The sequence below is a fragment of the Phanerochaete carnosa genome (genome assembly GCF_000300595.1).
Source record: "Phanerochaete carnosa HHB-10118-sp unplaced genomic scaffold PHACAscaffold_11, whole genome shotgun sequence".
NCBI classification, from domain to species: Eukaryota; Fungi; Basidiomycota; class Agaricomycetes; order Polyporales; family Phanerochaetaceae; genus Phanerochaete; species Phanerochaete carnosa.
This window is the reverse complement of record NW_006767638.1, coordinates 1,594,022-1,610,564: the sequence shown is the minus strand read 5'-3', so window position 1 is coordinate 1,610,564 and position 16,543 is coordinate 1,594,022. Positions and strand designations below refer to the sequence as shown.

The following is a 16,543-nucleotide window of genomic DNA, read 5'->3' as shown; positions in this document are numbered from 1 at the left end:
GTTTTGGATGCCATCAATCTGATCGGTTATCACAGACCAGGGTTGCCGTCAAACATGACGAAACGTCAGAGCCCAGCTTTGCCTCGCTCGGAGAGCTGGCCTAAGTGAGAAGACATCCAAGTGCTGACTATCCCTAGTAACTTCCCATGTAGTAGTCTCAATAACTGCCACCATGCGCGCTTGCTCGAAGCGTCGTATAACTTCCCCATAGGCTCTTATCGTGCTGTACAGTCCTCTGCGTTCTCAGCCCCGTCTCCCTCTCAACATACAAGATGCTGGCCTCTGCCTTGATCCTCTTCGCTGCCAGTTTGGCCGGCGCTTCAAGTTTGGCCAACGATTCAAGTGTGTCCATCGCTCTAAGCTGCCCGACCCCAGTGCCCCCGGGCCTCCCATTTTACCCCCCTAACTGCTTAAGTGCACTCGGAGGATCCTGGGCCGCTGGTGTCGGCCCGGGGGTCCCCTTTTTCATTGGCGAGCCTCTGAATGTAAGTATCATCAAGTTCTATGGCGTTCGGTGATCTTTACCGCTGTATTCGCAGATCGTCATTTCTGGTCTCAGTTCGCCTGCGGTCCTTACTGACGACGGCTTCACCAATTTTGCTAACTCCATTGGCTTGTGAGTACGACCTACTTGGCTTCGTATTAATCTTATCCGCCCGTCTAGCTCCAACGGATGCCTGGGTAGCGATGCCGGCTCTATACAGATGGCCAACCTCGGCGATGGCAATAACGACAACGTCCCGCTGCCACAAACCCTGTTGCTTCGCGAGGACTATGGTGTACCGGATGTTGGCTCCTGCCTCGATAATCTCCTCGGCGATACACGTTTCAGGTAAGCCTCGATCTGTCTGTTGAGCGATTGCGGTCGACATGAGTCTCAACTACTGCTCAGGGTCTTCCGTCAGAACGGCACCGTTGCCCCCACCAATGCTCTCTTCCTTGCGTGCGTGATCCAATGCTCTCATCATGACTGACTAGGCGCTCAGTGCAGCATTGAACTAGTGTCGCCATAGAGGACGGCATTGCAGAAGGGGGCCGTACTATCGCCTCCGACGGCTACGACCTAGGCCGGTATGTACTCAGTGGTACGGCGCATGAAATTACTTTGGCTCACTTCAATGGCGTGCTAGTGACCAGGTGGTATTAGCCGCTGTCGGTACGACTAGCTTCGCCGGTATTACCTACCACACTACAGCTGTGACCTTACACAAGGTCACAACGAGTGGCAGTCAGGATGTTAACCACAGTAAGCTGTCAGCCTGTCGCTAGAGCAATGTCATTCTCTGAGCATCGTACCACAGATATCTCCATCGACGGCAACGCCGTACTTCTAACCATCGAGATTATTGTCTGAGTTCTTCGCATGACATGCACAAGTCTTAGGCAGGATTATTTCGGCTCGCTCTGGCGTACACTATGCATTCCATGCTCTGTCTTCAAGGCTATGACGACGATGACGACGTCCCCGCAATGATACCGTACTTATTCTGTCATATATATGATTTGCCCACTGTTTCTGCGTCATCTGAGTCTTCGTGACGATTGGAGCGCCTGGCTACGACCCTAGCTCCCGCAGCCTCTCGGCGCCTGTGTTGTATCCTGACTTGAAACAACGTTCATCGCACCAACAGACAAAGCCTGGACACTGCGGCTGCAACGTGGCATTTAGTGGTAGCGCGGCTTTCCCTGGGCCGGCTTATTCTCTTGTTAGCATCACACGCATGCAGTGGACGGGATCCTTTTCTTCCAGGTGCGTACAACATTGCCAGCGCTCTTCGCGTTCACAAGCAATTACTAGACCTTTTCAAAACGCCTGGACACATCTAACTACCTCACTCTCTGCCCACCGCACGCCTCTCGCATCGCCAGTCACCGTATGTTTGCGCTGCCACGTGCTCCCAGAGGTTCTAAGTTCGCTTCTGGCTGCGGGCCTCGACCTTGTGCTCCGGGCGCCGGGCCTGCCAGTGTGCCCTGCTTGCCCACGTGCCACCGAACAGCAAGCCCACAGTGGCGCTCAGCACACAACGTCTCGAAAAGGAGCGTGAGCGAGGGCCTCGTCTGCCTTTATTTTATTTTGTTTTGTTTTATTTTACACCTGCGTCTGCTCGAATTCTCCGCGCGTGCACGGTGCGCGCACCAGTGGCACAGAACGTCCACGAAGAGCCCGCAGGCGCGCTCGTCATCACAGTGCTGCACGCGTGCGTCCCCACCGGCCCTCTGCCGCGACGAGCCGTCCGTCGGGCCTCCGCGCGTGATCCTTTGGCCAAGACACCCAGACTCCCGCCCGCCGCAGCCCGCTCCCGCGACACCTGCCGGTGCGCCTGCCCAGCCGGCTGTAGCTGGCGCCGGACAGCCTGCGCTCGTATACGCCGTCCAAGGACTGGAGTGCCACGCGCAGGGCTGCAGCGGTCGGCCAGCCTTGTCCACAGGAGCAGCCGGACGATGGCAGGGGCCGGTGCCACGCGACGGTCCGCTGCTGGGACGGTGTCTCCAGGGACGGTGTACGACGCGCCGCGGGAGCCCCGCTCTGTGGAGGTGGCAGCGGCCGTGTCGTGCGCGCCGTCGGTGAGGGCTCTGGTTCAGGAAGAGAAAGACGGAGAGTGCCGGTGCGACGCACCGTCGAGCGCGTCTGGCCTGCTGGACACGGCGTCGTGCACGGTGCGGTGGGACGTGCCGCTGGGTGGGCGCAGGAAGCTTGCGACGAGGGCCGTGTCGTTCCCTACGCCCTCTCGTGTGATCCTCCGAAACACAGGGTGCCGCCGTTGCCGCCGCCGCCAGTAGCGACCGCAGCTGACAGGACCGCAGCAGACAGCGCAAGGTTGTCCGTGCACGCGACGACGTCGAGGTGCCTGAGGTGCCGAAACGCGAGGCCTGGGCGGACGACGCACGGCGCAGTCGTAGGCGGCGCGGCGCCCGAGCCCGAGACGCGCCAAGAGACGTGCTCGAGCGCGAGCGACTGCAGGCACGCGGCGTCGCCGAGCATGCGGAGCAGCGCGGGCTGCGAGCGGACGGCGCACCCGCGGAGCTGCAGGCTGTACAGCGTGCGGAACGTGCGGCGCGAGCATACGCTGCGGGTCAGAAGCGGCTGCGGCTGCAGGGACGACAGCGGCGGCGGCGGCGGCGGCGGGCACAGAATCTGGAGGTGGCGCAAGCCGCGCAGGTGTTGCAGTGTGCGGAAGACGCGGGCGGTCGGGCGGCAGCGCGTGGTGAGGACGACGGCGAGGATGTGGTCGCGCAGCCAGCCCGACGTCGCGCTGTGCAGCATTGCGCTGAGTGTGCTGATGTCCGAGGCCGACGCGAGGCGCAGGTTTTGGAAGAGGCGTGGACGGAGATGGAGCGACCACTCGCGGCTGACGAGGGAGAGCTTCGAGGCGGTGCGTTTGTCGCCGCCGTCCTGGGCGGCGGTGGCGATGAGGGGGCGTTGAATGGTAAGCTTTATCTCGGGTGGTAATGTGCTCCATAGGGAGGGGTCGAGATGGGGAGAGAGCGGGGGGGAATCTTCGTCTTCATTGCAGGGTCAGTACATATCATGTTCATGAAGAAGGACACTGCCATACTGGAGATGACGCTGCTATAATCGTCGTCGTCATCGTCGGTATCTGATGTGTATTCTTCGTGTAGATCGAACTCTAGATCTCCTGGTTCCGACAGGGTTATCGTCTCCTTCCAAGGGCCTTCGTCGTAGCAGACGTCCATCGACTCGTCTCCATACTCTCGAACGTAGACTGCTGAGAAAGGGCGAGTAGGGATTGGGCGCGATCCGGACATCCTGGCGTTTGTGTTGCAACTTGATAATCCCGAGGAGGAGGGGAGCTGCACATGGGCACAGTAGGAAGGAGTCCGCCTGTGCTTTTATATTAAACGATGTGCGGAAAGAAACCCATATGACGGCCTCGTGACGCCATCAGCTACTTGGGACGAAGAAGCGCAATGTGTTCCGCTTCTCGAGCTAGAAGCCTCGAAGAGCAAAGTTGGGCAGGCTTCATTTCATTTGACAGAGCCCGGAGACGACGAAAGAAGTGCGGGAAGTGTGCGGTGTGTGGGAGCGTAGACGACTATGTGTGCGTTTAGCGTAGCTGAGCACGTCACGCGGAAGAAAAACTATGCCTATCGAGGCGGCACGAGGCGTTTCATCTGGACAGACGGCACTGCCACTTGGACAGCCATGTAGGGCTGTGGCGACGGGGATCGTCAAATGACAAGCTAGACCGGAAGGCCTGTTCCAGAAGCGGCATAGCGAGCTTGCTGGTCATGTGGAGTCCCCGTCTATCCATGGGTGCCCCGCAGCTGTCCTAGTCTTTGAATGCCGAAGCGTTGAGAGCCGAAGACTCCCTCTCGGAAGCTAGAAGCAGAGCTTACGCAAGGCTTGGCTTGGCCAAGATGATGTTGAGGCTAGACCGCGTCGCATCGCTCTCTAGGTGACTTGGAGAGGTCCTCGACGCACAGGACACTCGATGTATGGGGCCGCAAGCGATTGTTTGTGCATTTTAGGATCCCAGGCAGCCGGTTACCCAACTCAGCGGCCGAACTTTGCGGCACATTAGCTACGCATCTCGGAGTCTGTCCATCCGATTCATCTATGTGATGAGATATAGATGAATCGCGTCAACCGCGTTCTAGGCGCTGCCGATGGTGCCACCAGGGGATTCGTCGCGGCCAGCAGTGTATTGTACCGATGACCTGTTGCAAAGTCGGGCTCTTTCTTTTCCTCACCTTGAACGCCTTGATCGGCACAGCGTCTAGTAATAGGTCCGGTCACAATTCCTGCGACACGCACACGGCATATCCTGACATACACGAAGTGTGTTTGCTGCCCAGAGATTCCCCGATGTCGTCCCGCTCCGTGCTTATCTACGTTTATTGGCGGGTCAGATCAAAATGGACGGAGATCGAATCGGACAATCGCTTATCGCGCGCTTTGGGTCATCGTGCTCGGTCATCTCGCAACGCAGCATTTGACAACTTAACACAATCGAGTGCTTGCACTCAATCATTACACCCTCATTAACATTGCCTATCTCTAGAGTGTTCTATCTAGTCTACATCGTGTTATTTGAGCCCATGTGCGCCTGTCGGTAGCATGCGTCCTAAACTTACATCGGGGTCACTGTTGTTGCTGATGTCGGACCAGGTCGCTCTTCGCTCGTGCACCCTCCGGTTTCGCGCTCGGTCCAGGGCCAGGTCGGCGTCGCCGTCTTGGCGTGCCGGGTGCGCTGCTCTCTGTGGGACCGCCGACGTCCTTGGCGCCGCCCTCGCGCCTCGTCTCCTTTCTCTCCCTCGCGCCTTCTCCGGCCGCCGTCTTCGCGCCATCCTTGGCACCCTCTCTCCTCTTCCCCTTTGCCCGCCTCGGACCCGCCTCCCCGGGGGACGACTCGCCCGCCTGCTCCGCGCGCAGACGCTCCTCCTCCGCGGCCCACCACGTGAGGAACTCCTCCTCGACGCGGCGCGCCTGCTCCTCCTCCTGGATCTCCTTCAGACTGCGCGCCTTCTCCTTCCCGCGCCCGCCCTGCTCGCGCTGGAGCTCCTGGATCGCGACGAACGACATGCCGCTCGGTGACGGCGTTGCCACCGCCGCGAGCGACGACGACGGCTGCACCGTGGGCTGCACGGGCGGGAGCGTCCACGCCGCGTTGCCGCTACTACACACCGGTCAACGTACATGCAAAATGTCGGCACGGTCAGCGCGCGATGGCCGAAAAGAGAGAGATCGTAAACACACGCACGCTGTCCGCCGCATCGGCGACGCCGTGCCCTTCTGCTGCGCCGCCTGCTTGCTGGGCGAGAACACGGGGCCCATGCCCGGGCGCTGCTGCTGCTGCGCCGCCGCCGTCGTCGGCTGCTTCGCCAGCGGCGCCTCGTCTCTGCCGCGCGTCGCGCGCATCTGTGGCGTCATCGGCGGCGTCAAGACCGGCGAGCTGCTGCCCACCGCGAGGCTCGCCATCGCAGACGTCACGGGCAGCACCGGCTTCCAGGGCGACCCGCCCGACGGGCTGCTGCGCGGCGCGTTGCCGTCGGTGAGCGCTGCGGAAGACGGCTTGCGCTGGGGCACGCGCCAGTTGTTGACGTCGGACGCTGCTGCCGGCGTGCGAGGTGTCGACGGGCCAGGGCGCGGGGTAGTAGACGCGGCCGCTTCGGCCATGATCGCCTTCATGTCGGTCCTACGAACACAACCACGTCAGCCCCCACCTCGACAAGGACAGAAGCGAGAGCACCGTACCTCGGCGCGGCACCTGGCACCTTCCACCCACCGGCCTTGGGCTCTGTCGTTAGATTCGGCGGCACCGGCGAGCTGAGGCTCAGGGGCGGGATCGCCTCGACGCTGTCCATCACGAACAGCTCGTCGTCCGCAGCAGAGGTGGCAGCAGCGGCGCTCTTCCGCTTCTCCACGGGACGCACCGGCGGCGGCGGCGGCGACGACGAGGCCGCCTCGCGCTTGCGCACGGGCGGCGGACGCGGCTGCGTGCTGCGCACGACGGGGCTCGGCCAGTCCTGCATGTCGGCCCACGCGCGGTGGCGCCGCATCGCGTCGGCGGCGAGGCGTCCGCTGCGCGCGACGGGGGCCTTGCGCGTCTGCTCGGCGCGCACGAACTGTGCGAACTGCTTGATGAGGTCCGCGGGCAGGTCGTCGAGCATGTGGTGCTCGAGGAAGGTCTCGAGGTTGCGCGCCAGGTAGCCCTGCACGCTCTGCACGAGCGCGGTCGCGTTGAAGAAGGTCGCGTCGGCGAGGATGCTCGTCGCGTTCGGGATCGCGATGCGCTGTTGGATGACGCGCGAGCACAGGAGCACGAGCCGGTCGAGCAGGAGCTCGTTCTGTGTCGACAGGGGTTTTTTTTCGTCGGATCACTCGCCACGGAAAAACGGTCGACAGACACTTACCGCAGCCGCCATGACACCAAACACCGCCTCGACGAGCTCGTCCGCGCTCGCGACGGCGCCACCCTCGTCCTCGTCCCGGTCCCGGTCCCCGCTCTCTTCGACGAGCGCATCAAACAGCTCCGCGTCCGCGCCGTACAGGTACCGCACGACGTGGCGCACCTCGCGCCAGCGCATGTGCCGCAGGTCGACGCGCACCGTGCCCGCGGCCGTCCACCGCCGCGCGGTCCAGGCCGGCTCGTCGAAGAAGGCGCGGAAGAACGGCGAGCGCGCGCGCAGCACGACCGCGTGCGCGCCCACCTCGCGGTCCGCGAGCACGAGCACGACGTCCGGCCGGAGCGGATCGCGCGCGTCTGCCCCCGCTGCCGTCGCCCCCGCCGCCCTCACGGCACCCTCGCACACCTCCGCCTCCGCCGCCTGCAGGTCGCGCGCGAGCGTCGGGCGCACGTCGCGCTTGAACGCGCCTTCGAGCGCCCGCGCCATTTCCGGGAGCGCGAGCGCGGCCGCGAGGGCCTGGAGCTCCGCCTTGATCTGCGCGGGGCGGCGCAGCAGCGGCAGCCACCCGACGTTTGCGCCCGCGGCGACGCGCCAGTCCCAGACGGCGACGAGCGCGTCGGCGTACAGGTACCGCAGGAGCAGCAGCACGGTCAGCGGGTGTGCGCCCGAGACGGTGAGCCGCGCTGGCGTGCTCCACGGGCTCGGGTGGCAGACGGCGGGCGGCGGCGACGACGACGGCGTGGGCCTGTCCTTGTCCTTGGCGAGTGCGATGCGGATCGTCGGCCCACCCGGCACCCTGGCCTCGACGGCCTGTTTCCCGCGGAGCGTCTCGCGGAGCACAGGGCTGCGCGCGGCGAGGATGGCGCGGTGCGCGGGAATGCGGGGTTCGGTGCCGCCGAGGACGTGCACGAGCAAGTCTGCGCCGTGGACCCGGGGAGACTCGCCGTCGAGCGGGCTGACCAGCAAGGCGTTTGCGTCGTCGTCGTCGTCGTCGCCAGTCGCAGGTGCGCCTCCCGGCGGGAGCACCGTCTTCGCGGCCTTGATCGCCTGCGCATGCCTATCGAGCAAGCCAAGGAGCGCCACGAGCTCCCTCTGGTCACGGACGACCGCCGGGTCGTGCACGTCGTCACCGTCTTCTTCCACGGATCCCGCACCGTCCCCCAGCACCTTCTCTCTCGCGCCCGATTCCTCGCCACCGAGTGCCTCCTCTGCCTCTGCCTCCGCGGCAGCAGCAGCAGCAGCAGCAGCAGCACCGAACCACGGCGCGACACGCTCGACGTCCGCACGGAGCGTGCGCCCGGCGACGACGACGTCCTCGGCGCGCGCATCGACGCGGAGCGCGCCGAACGCGCCCGCGCTGCTCGCGTACACGCGCACGACCCGCTGCAGGCCCGGCACGCGCTGGAACTTGCCCGCCGCCTGCGCCTGCGCCTGTGTGGCGGCCTTGCCCGCGAACTCCTCCGTACCCGCGCTGGCACTTGAAAAGGCACTGGAAGCGGCGGTGGTGACGGCGGCAGTACCAGCGCCAGCGGCAGAGGCAGAAATGGAGGCACCGGCGGCGGCGGGCAAGCGCGAGCGCACAAAGACGTGTCCCGACGCGGTGCACACGACCGCCGACCCGTCCGCGCCGAGCGCGACGTCGCGCACCGCGCTAAACTTCCTGCGCAGCGCCCACACGCGCTGCGGCCGTACGACCTCGCGCCTCTCCCTCTCCCTCTCCCTCTCTTTCTCCTTCTCCCTGGCATTGGCGCCACCAGCGCCGCTCGCCACGGCCGACGCCGACGCCGACGTCGACGTCACCGCCTCAGGCGCCGCGACGGCCCACGTGAACAACTCGCCCGCACGGCTGAGCGCGGCGAAGAGCGCGCCTTCGCGCGCGTGGGCGCTGCTGCTGGGCGCGAGCTCGGTCGCGACGACGCGTGCGACGGCCGCGGGGCGCGCGGCCTGCGGCGGGCGGTACGCCGCGGTCGCGGTGCGCGGGAAGGCGAGCGACGGGAAGGCGAGCCGGTGTGCGCCGTGCTGCGCCGTCAGGAGCAGCACGTCGTGCGTGTGCAGGAGCAGGGCGGTGGCGCAGTCCTAACATATGCGCGCGCGTGAGTGTGAGTGGACGGGGTTGATGTAGAGAGGGGGAACAGGGGGGGGGAGGGGCGCACCGTGATCGTGACGTCGAGCACCGGCTGGCTCACCTTTGTGACGAGCCGGGGCAGGGTCTGCACGGGGTGCGCGGCCCTGTCGTACCCTGCGAAGAACAAAAATCAGGGCACTGCACCCCAGAAAGAATGATGCGCCGGACGCTGACCTAGCTGCCCGCTGTTCACGCCCCACGTCAACACCTCGCCCTCGAGGGTGACACACGCGCTCGCGGTGCGACACGCCGACACGGCGCGCACGCGCCTTCCCTTGAGCTGCCCCTGCACCTTGCGCGGCCCCGGCTGCAGCACCTCTCCCTTCTCCTGCCACTTTTCCTGCCACGCTGCCGCTGGGGCGCCGCCCTTGTCCTCGTGCGGTTCGTCCGCTGCTGGTGTGGCTGCGGACGCAGGCTCGACGACGTACCCGAGCACCGCGTTCCGGTTGCTGCCCCAGCTCCATACCTCGCCTGCGGCGGTGAGGACGAGGGTGTGGTCCTGGCCTGCGGCGACGGCGACGATGCGCTGGGGATCGGGTGGCGGGGAGGCAGTGGCGCGTGGAGAGGCGTTCTGTGGCGCCGCGGAAGACGATGGTGCGCGCGACGGTGGCGGATACCCTGGCGAGATGGCTGGCGGCGAAGAAGGGAGGCCGGCGAGCGACGTGGGTGTGTATGTCGTGGTGTGCAGGCCGGAGCCGAGTCTGGGTGTGGGGAGAGCATGGTTAGTTGCGGTTTTTGAGAATGAAAGTTCGGGGTCAGATGGTGAAGACGTTGTGCGCAGGGGAGTGGTGGAAAGGCGACCGACACTCACCGTGCACCACTGCCAAAGCCGCACACTCTCAAGTTCGCTCTCTGTTCCGAGGTCACAATAGCTGGCGAGGCGTTGCGTTCGTGAAGCCAAGAAACAGAGCAAAGAGCTGCGTGTCACGCACCTGTGTGGAACCTGGCCATGTCGACCGCCCGCACCTTGACAGGGCGAAACCTGTCGCCGATCGTCTTCGCAGCCGACCTGCCCTGGCCGTCCTTGTCCCTATCAAACTGGACGAGCTCTGGGAACGTCCTGTCGCCCGCGTCGCCGACACCGAGGCCGGCGTTCCTGTTGCTGCCCCATACGTACAGCTCGGCCTCGACGGCGTCGAGCTCGTCGGGCGGGCACTCGTGGCGGCGGGGCGGGGGATCGGGGTTAGTGCCCTCGACGGAGGAGTTCCAGAGGTCGTAGGGGGTGTAGCCCTCCCAGTCCTTGGCGTGGACGTCGAGGTCGGGGCGCTGGAGGAGGAGGAGGGCGGCGGCGAGGTTGCCGGCGTAGAGCGCGCGGTGGAGCGGCGTCCAGTGGCTCTCGGCGTCGGGGAGGTTGAGGTGGGCGTGCGGGTGGGCGAGGACGAGGCGGACGTAGGTGGGTGCGCTCGGGTGGGTGCTGCTGCAGGCGAGGTGGAGGACGGTGCGGCCGAGGGCGTCGCGGGCGTTGATGTCGAGGGCGGCGGCGGAGCTGGAGACGAGAGCTGAGGGAGACGAGGAGAAGGAGCGTCCGAGGCTGGAGGACGACTGGGCGGCGGTGCTGTGAGAGAGGGAGCGAACGGCGGTGTCGACGGCGTGCTGGAAGGCCTGCTGGTCGCGGCGGTGAAAGTAAGTGTGGAGGACAGACATGTTGTCGTGGTCGTTGTGTGAGTTGCAGAGGCGGGTCGATAAGAAGTCGGGCCACGTCGGCGGCAGCGGTCGCGGCGAGCGCAGAGCAGCGCAGCGCGATGACTCAAAGCGCGCGATAAGCCATTGCCCGATCGGATCTCCGTCCATTTTGACTCGGCTGATCTGATTGGTCGGATCAGACGCGTGCGTCAGCATGCCGCGGGCCACGTTCCTCTGCACCCACGGAACGTGCGCGCACGGGCGGGACGACGTCGGGGAATCTCTGGGCAGTCAAAGCCGGCTCGGATGCAGATTTTACTCGGCAGGCAGGAGAGCTCGGCTTTACAACAAGTCATTGACACTGGTGGCCGCGACAAATCGCCTGGCGGCACCGTCGGCAGCGTCTAGAACGTGGCTTGCCGTGATTCATCTATATCTCATCGCATAAAATGAAACGGATGGTTCGGTCCCGCCTTGAACGCCGCTGGATTGGGTAACCGAATGCCTGGGATCCTAACATGCACAAACAATCGCTTGCGGCCCCATACATCGAGTGTCCTGTGCGTCGAGGACCTCTCCAAGTCACCTAGAGAGCGATGCGATACAGTGTAATTTCAACATCATCTTGAACGGGCCTTGCCTTGCGTAAGCTCTGCTTCTAGCTTCCTAGAGGGTGTCTTCGGCTCCCAATGCTTCGGCAGTTCGAAGACTGAGATAGCTGCGGGGAACCAGTAGATACACGGGGGCCTCACATGGCCAGTAAGCTCGCTATGCCGCTTCTGGAACAGGCCTTCCGGTCTGGCTTGTCATCCGACGATCCCCATCGCCACAGCCCTACATGGCTGTCCAAGTGGCAGTGCCGTCTGTCCAGATGAAACGCCTCGTGTCGCCGCACTCGTCCTCGATAGGTATATTTTTTCTCCCGCGTGACGTGATGGGCTACGCCAAACGCACACATAGTCGTCTACGCTCCCACACAGCGCACACTTCCCGCACTTCTTCCGTCTTCCCCGGGCCCTGTCAAATGAAATGAAGCTTGCTGAACTTTGCCTTTCGAGACTTCTAGCTCGAGAAGCGAGACGCATTGCGCTTCTCTGTTCCAAGTAGCTGATCGCGGCACGAGACCATCATACGGATTTCTTTCCGCACATCGCTCAATATAAAAGCACAGGCGGACTCCTTCTCACTGTGCCCATGTGCAGTTCCCCTCCTCCTCGGGATTATCAAGTTGCAACACAAACGCCAGGATGTCCGAATCCCGCCCAATTCCTACTCGCCCTTTCTCAGCAGTCTACGTTCGAGAGTATGGAGACGAGTCGATGGACGTCTGCTACGACGAAGGCCCTTGGAAGGAGACGATAACCCTGTCGGAACCAGAAGATCTAGAGTTCGATCTACACGAAGAATACATATCAGATACCGACGACGACGATTATAGCAGCGTCATCTCCAGTATGGCAGTGTCCTTCTTCATGAACATGATATGTACTGACCCTGCAATGAAGACGAAGATTCCCCCCCGCTCTCTCTCCACCTCGACCCCTCCCTGTGGGGTACGTTACCACCCGAGATAAAGCTTACCATTCAACGCCACCTCATCGCCGCGGCCGCCCAGGACGGCGGCGACAAACACACCGCGTCAACGCTCTCCCTCGTCAGCCGCGAGTGGTCACTCCATCTCCGTCCACGCCTCTTCCAAAACCTGCGCCTCGCGTCGGCCTCGGACATCAGCACACTCAGCGCACTGCTGCACAGCGCGACGTCGGGCTGGCTGGGCGACCACATTCTCGCCGTCGTCCTCACCACGCGCTGCCGCCCGACCGCCCGCGTCTTCCGCACACTGCAACACCTGCACGGCCTGCGCCACCTTCAGATTCTGTGCCCGCCGTCACCGTCGCCGTTCTCGTCGTCCCTGCAGCCGCAGCCGCTGCTGACCCGCAGCGCATGCTCGCGCCGCACGTTCCGCACGCTGCACAGCCTGCAGCTCCGCGGGTGCGCCGTCCGCTCGCTGTCCGCACTGCTCCGCATGCTCGGCGACGCCGCGTGCCTGCAGTCGCTTGCGCTCGAGCACGTCTCCTGGGGCGTCTCGGGCTCGTGCGTCGTCCGCCCGGGCGTCGCGTTTCGGCACCTCAGGCACCTCGACGTCGTCGCGTGCACAGACAACCTTGCGCTGTCTGCTGCGGTCCTGTCTTCCGCGGTCGCTACTGGCGGCGGCGGCACTCGGTGTTCCGGAAGATCACACGAGAGGGCGTAGGGGACGACGACACGGCCCTCGTCGCAAGCTTCCTGCGCCCACCCAGCGGCGCGTCCCACTGCACCGTGCGCGAGGCCGTGTCCAGCAGACCAGACGCGCTCGACGGTGCGTCGCACCGGCACTCTTCGTCTTTCTCTTCCTGAATCAGAGCCCTCACCGACGGCGCGCACGACACGGCCGCTGCCACCTTCACAGAACGGGGCTCCCGCGGCGCGTCGTACACCGACCCTGGAGACACCGTCCCAGCAGCGGACCGTCGCGTGGCACCGGCCCCTGCCATCGTCCGGCTACTCCTGGGGACACGACCGGCCGACTGCTGCAGCCCTGCGCGCGGCGCTTCAGTCCTTGGACGGCGTATGCGAACGCAGGCTGTCCGGCGCCAGCTACAGCCGGCTGGGCAGGCGCGAGTTTGGGTGTCTTGGCCGAAGGGTCACGCGCGGAGGCCCGACGGACGGCCCGTTGCGGCAGAGAGCCGGTGGGGACGCGTGCGTGCAGCACTGTGATGACGAGCGCGCCTGCGGGCTCTTCGTGGACGCTCTGTGCGACTGGTGCGCGCACCGTGCACGCGCGGAGAATTCGAGCAGACGCAGGCGTGAAATTTTTTATTTTTATTTTTATAAAAAAAGGTAGACGAGGCACTCGCTCACGCTCCTTTTGGAGACGTTATGTGCTGAGCGCCGCTGTGGGCCTGCTGTTCAGTGGCACGTGGGCAAGCAGGGCGCAGGCCTGGCGCCCGGAGCACAAGGTCGAGGCCCGCAGCCAGAAGCGAACCTAGAACCTCTGGGAACACGTGGCAGCGCAAGCATACGGTGACTGGCGATGCGAGAGGCGTTCGGCGGGCAGAGAATGATGTAGTTAGATATGCCCAGACGTTTTGAAAAGGCCTAGTAATTGCTTGTGAATGCGAAGAGCGCTGGCAATGTCGTATGCACCTGGAAGAGAGGGATCTCGTCCGCTGCATGCGTGTAATGCTAACAAGAGAATAAGCCGGCCCAGGGAAAGCCGCGCTACCACTAAATGCCACGTTGCAGCCGCAGTGTCCAGGCTTTGTCTGTTGGTGCGATGAACGTTGTTTCAAGTCAGGATACAACACAGGCGCCGAGAGGCTGCAGGAGCTAGGGCCGTAGCCAGGCGCTCCGATCGTCACGAAGACTCAGATGACACAGGAACAGTGGGCAAATCACGTATATAACAGAATAAGTACGGGAATCATTGCGGGGTCGTCATCGTCGTCGTCGTTATAGCCTTGAACAAAGAGTATGGATTGCATAGTGTACGCCAGAGCGAGTCGAAAGAATCCTGCCTAAGACTTCTGCATGTCATGCGAAGAACTCAGATGATAATCTCGATAGTTAGAAGTACGGTATTGCCGTCGATGGAGATATCTGTGGTACGATGCTCAGAGAATGACATTGCTCTAGCGACAGGCTGACAGCTTACTGTGGTTAACACCCTGACTGCCACTCGCTGTGACCTCGTGTAAGGTCACAGCTGTAGTGTGATAGGTAATACCGGCGAAGCTAGTCGTACCGACAGCGGCTAATACCACTTGGTCACTAGCACACCATCTTGGTGAGCTAAAATAATTTCATCCGTACCACTGAGCACATACCGGCCTAGGTCGTAGCCGTCGGAGGCGATAGTACGGCCCCCTTCTATAGTGCCGTCCTCTATGGCGACACTAGTTCAATGCTGCACTGAGCGCCTAGTCAGTCATGATGAGAGCATTGGATCACGCACGCAAGGAAGAGAGCATTGGTGGGGGCATCGGTGCCGTTCTGACGGAAGACCCTGAGCAGTAGTTGAGACTCATGTCGACCGCAATCGCTCAACAGACAGATCGAGGCTTACCTGAAACGTGTACCGCCGAGGAGACTATCGAGGCAGGAGCCGACATCTGGTACACCGTAGTCCTCACGAAGCAACAGGGTTTGTGGGATGAAGCCATTGCCATCGCCGAGGTTGGCCGTCTGTGTGGAGCCGTTATCGATACCCAGGCATCCGTGGGAGCTAGATGGGCGGATAAGATTGATACGAAGCCAAGTAGGTCGTACTCACAAGCCAATGGAGTTAGCAAAATTGGTGAAGCCGTCGTCAGTAAGGACCTCAGGTGAGCTGAGACCAGAAATGACGATCTGCGAATACAGCGGTAAGGATCACCGAACGCCATAGAACTTGATGATACCGTGACTTACATTCAGAGGCTCTTCGGAAGCAAATGGGATCGGGCCGACACCAACCAACCAGGATCCGCCGGATATACTTGAACAGTTAGGGGGGAAAAATGGGAGGCCCGGGGGCACTGGATCTGGGCAGCTCATAGCGTCGGCCACACTTAAACCGTTGGCCGAACTTGAATCGTTGGGCAAACTTGAAGCACTGGCCAAACTTGAAGCACTGGCCAAACTTGGTGCACTGGCCAAACTTGAAGCACTGGCCAAACTTGAAGCACCGGCCAAACTGGCAGCGAAGAGGATCAAGGCAAAGGCCAGCATCTTGTATGTTGAGAGGGAGACGGGGCTGAGAACGCAGAGGACTGCACAGCGGAATAAGAGCCTGTGGTGAATTTATACGACGCTTCAAGCAAGCGCGCATGGTGGCAGTTATCGAGACCACTACATGGGTAGTTACTGGGGATGGTCAGTACTTGGATGTCTTCTCACTTAGGCCAGCTCTCCGAGCGAGGCAAAGCTGGGCTCTGACGTTTCGTCATGTTCGACGGCAAGCCTGGTCTATGATACCCGATCAGATTGATGGCTTCCAACACCGCGGCAACAACAGGTTTGCACCGCAGCCTGAGGAGCGACTCCGGTTTCGTCGACCCTGTGAGCCGACACAAGAAGCAGAAGCGGCAAAAAATGCGGCCGCATCATCGACGTACTTCCATATTTGGTAGACAATCTCCAATCTGATCCACAGCACTGTAGTCGCACGACCTAAACGGCCGGGGGTCTGACACCTGACCGTCGGGATGTGTATCGGCTGGTTTGCGCCTGGCTTTGGTCTTACCTCGACCGACACACTGTCACACAGCCGGTTGGTCGGATGACTCGGATCCAAGGCCAAGGTCGCAACGAGGGTTGGGCCGCTATGCATTGTTGTGAGCTCTAAACACCTTGAATGCACGGCCCTTACTCTCGCCATTCCCAGCAGATGAGATTCTGTTACAGCGGTACTTAGAACGATAGACACCCCTCGGGCAAATTACAGCGCACGGAGCTCAAAAACTCCGCAAGCGCTAGTGCGAACGAAGTGAGATGCGTCCGCTGAAGTGGTGATCCCGCCGTCATCTGAGGCATTTGACCCGCCCGGCTTTGTGCTGCTCGCTGCGGGGCTTGTCCCAATGGTTTCGGGCGATTAATATTGTATTGGCGAACCTCGGATGTATTATAATCCTTGGTAATTACAAGACTGTAGCGATGGACACTAAATGAGAAGGGTGCAACACGCGTGGTTGAGAAACGCAAGACGGGGAGGTCGAGGGAGTCAGACTCGGATGCCTCAGGTGACGGCGGGATTACCACTTCAGCGGACGCGTCTCACTTCGTTCGCACTAGCGCTTGCGGAGTTTTCGAACTCCGTATGCTGTAATTTGCCCGGGGGTGTCTATCGTTCTAAGCACCGCTGTAGGCGCCTCTTTTGTCCATATCGTCCCCGAGTCCTGTGTCAGA

At 62.4% G+C, this 16,543-nt stretch overlaps 5 protein-coding genes across 5 annotated transcripts; 2 read left to right on the top strand and 3 right to left on the bottom strand.

The window, feature by feature from the left end:
* Window positions 1-539: 539 nt before the first annotated feature.
* PHACADRAFT_104663 (uncharacterized protein) lies at window positions 540-1,354 on the top strand (the record flags this gene model as incomplete). The annotated part of the gene is made up of 6 exons (XM_007401004.1): window positions 540-616; window positions 665-832; window positions 893-943; window positions 1,003-1,071; window positions 1,131-1,246; window positions 1,302-1,354. Coding segments are annotated over 6 exons (534 nt in total), but the record flags the coding sequence as incomplete, so codon positions are not given.
* Window positions 1,355-1,767: 413 nt separating this feature from the next.
* On the bottom strand, window positions 1,768-2,989 carry PHACADRAFT_264326 (uncharacterized protein; the record flags this gene model as incomplete). Its single annotated transcript, XM_007401003.1, is given in 4 exon segments — window positions 1,768-2,070; window positions 2,087-2,284; window positions 2,322-2,887; window positions 2,915-2,989. Coding segments are annotated over 2 exon segments (231 nt in total), but the record flags the coding sequence as incomplete, so codon positions are not given.
* Window positions 2,990-4,950: 1,961 nt separating this feature from the next.
* Window positions 4,951-10,786, bottom strand: PHACADRAFT_213674 (uncharacterized protein; the record flags this gene model as incomplete). Its single annotated transcript, XM_007401002.1, has 8 exons — window positions 4,951-5,639; window positions 5,724-6,158; window positions 6,218-6,810; window positions 6,877-8,946; window positions 9,024-9,109; window positions 9,170-9,696; window positions 9,807-9,867; window positions 9,928-10,786. 8 exons carry the CDS (start codon window positions 10,784-10,786, stop codon window positions 5,105-5,107), a joined length of 5,166 nt encoding a protein of 1,721 aa, XP_007401064.1. The 3' UTR covers window positions 4,951-5,104.
* A 1,852-nt stretch (window positions 10,787-12,638) lies between these two features.
* Window positions 12,639-13,787, top strand: PHACADRAFT_264323 (uncharacterized protein). Its single transcript, XM_007401001.1, has one exon. It carries the CDS (start codon window positions 12,645-12,647, stop codon window positions 12,870-12,872), a length of 228 nt encoding a protein of 75 aa, XP_007401063.1. The 5' UTR covers window positions 12,639-12,644; the 3' UTR covers window positions 12,873-13,787.
* A 417-nt stretch (window positions 13,788-14,204) lies between these two features.
* On the bottom strand, window positions 14,205-15,226 carry PHACADRAFT_153044 (uncharacterized protein; the record flags this gene model as incomplete). Its single annotated transcript, XM_007401000.1, has 7 exons — window positions 15,068-15,226; window positions 14,931-15,007; window positions 14,724-14,882; window positions 14,613-14,663; window positions 14,485-14,553; window positions 14,313-14,428; window positions 14,205-14,257 (listed from the first exon to the last, which is right to left on the bottom strand). Exons 1-7 carry the CDS (start codon window positions 15,191-15,193, stop codon window positions 14,205-14,207), a joined length of 651 nt encoding a protein of 216 aa, XP_007401062.1. The 5' UTR covers window positions 15,194-15,226.
* Window positions 15,227-16,543: the final 1,317 nt, after the last annotated feature.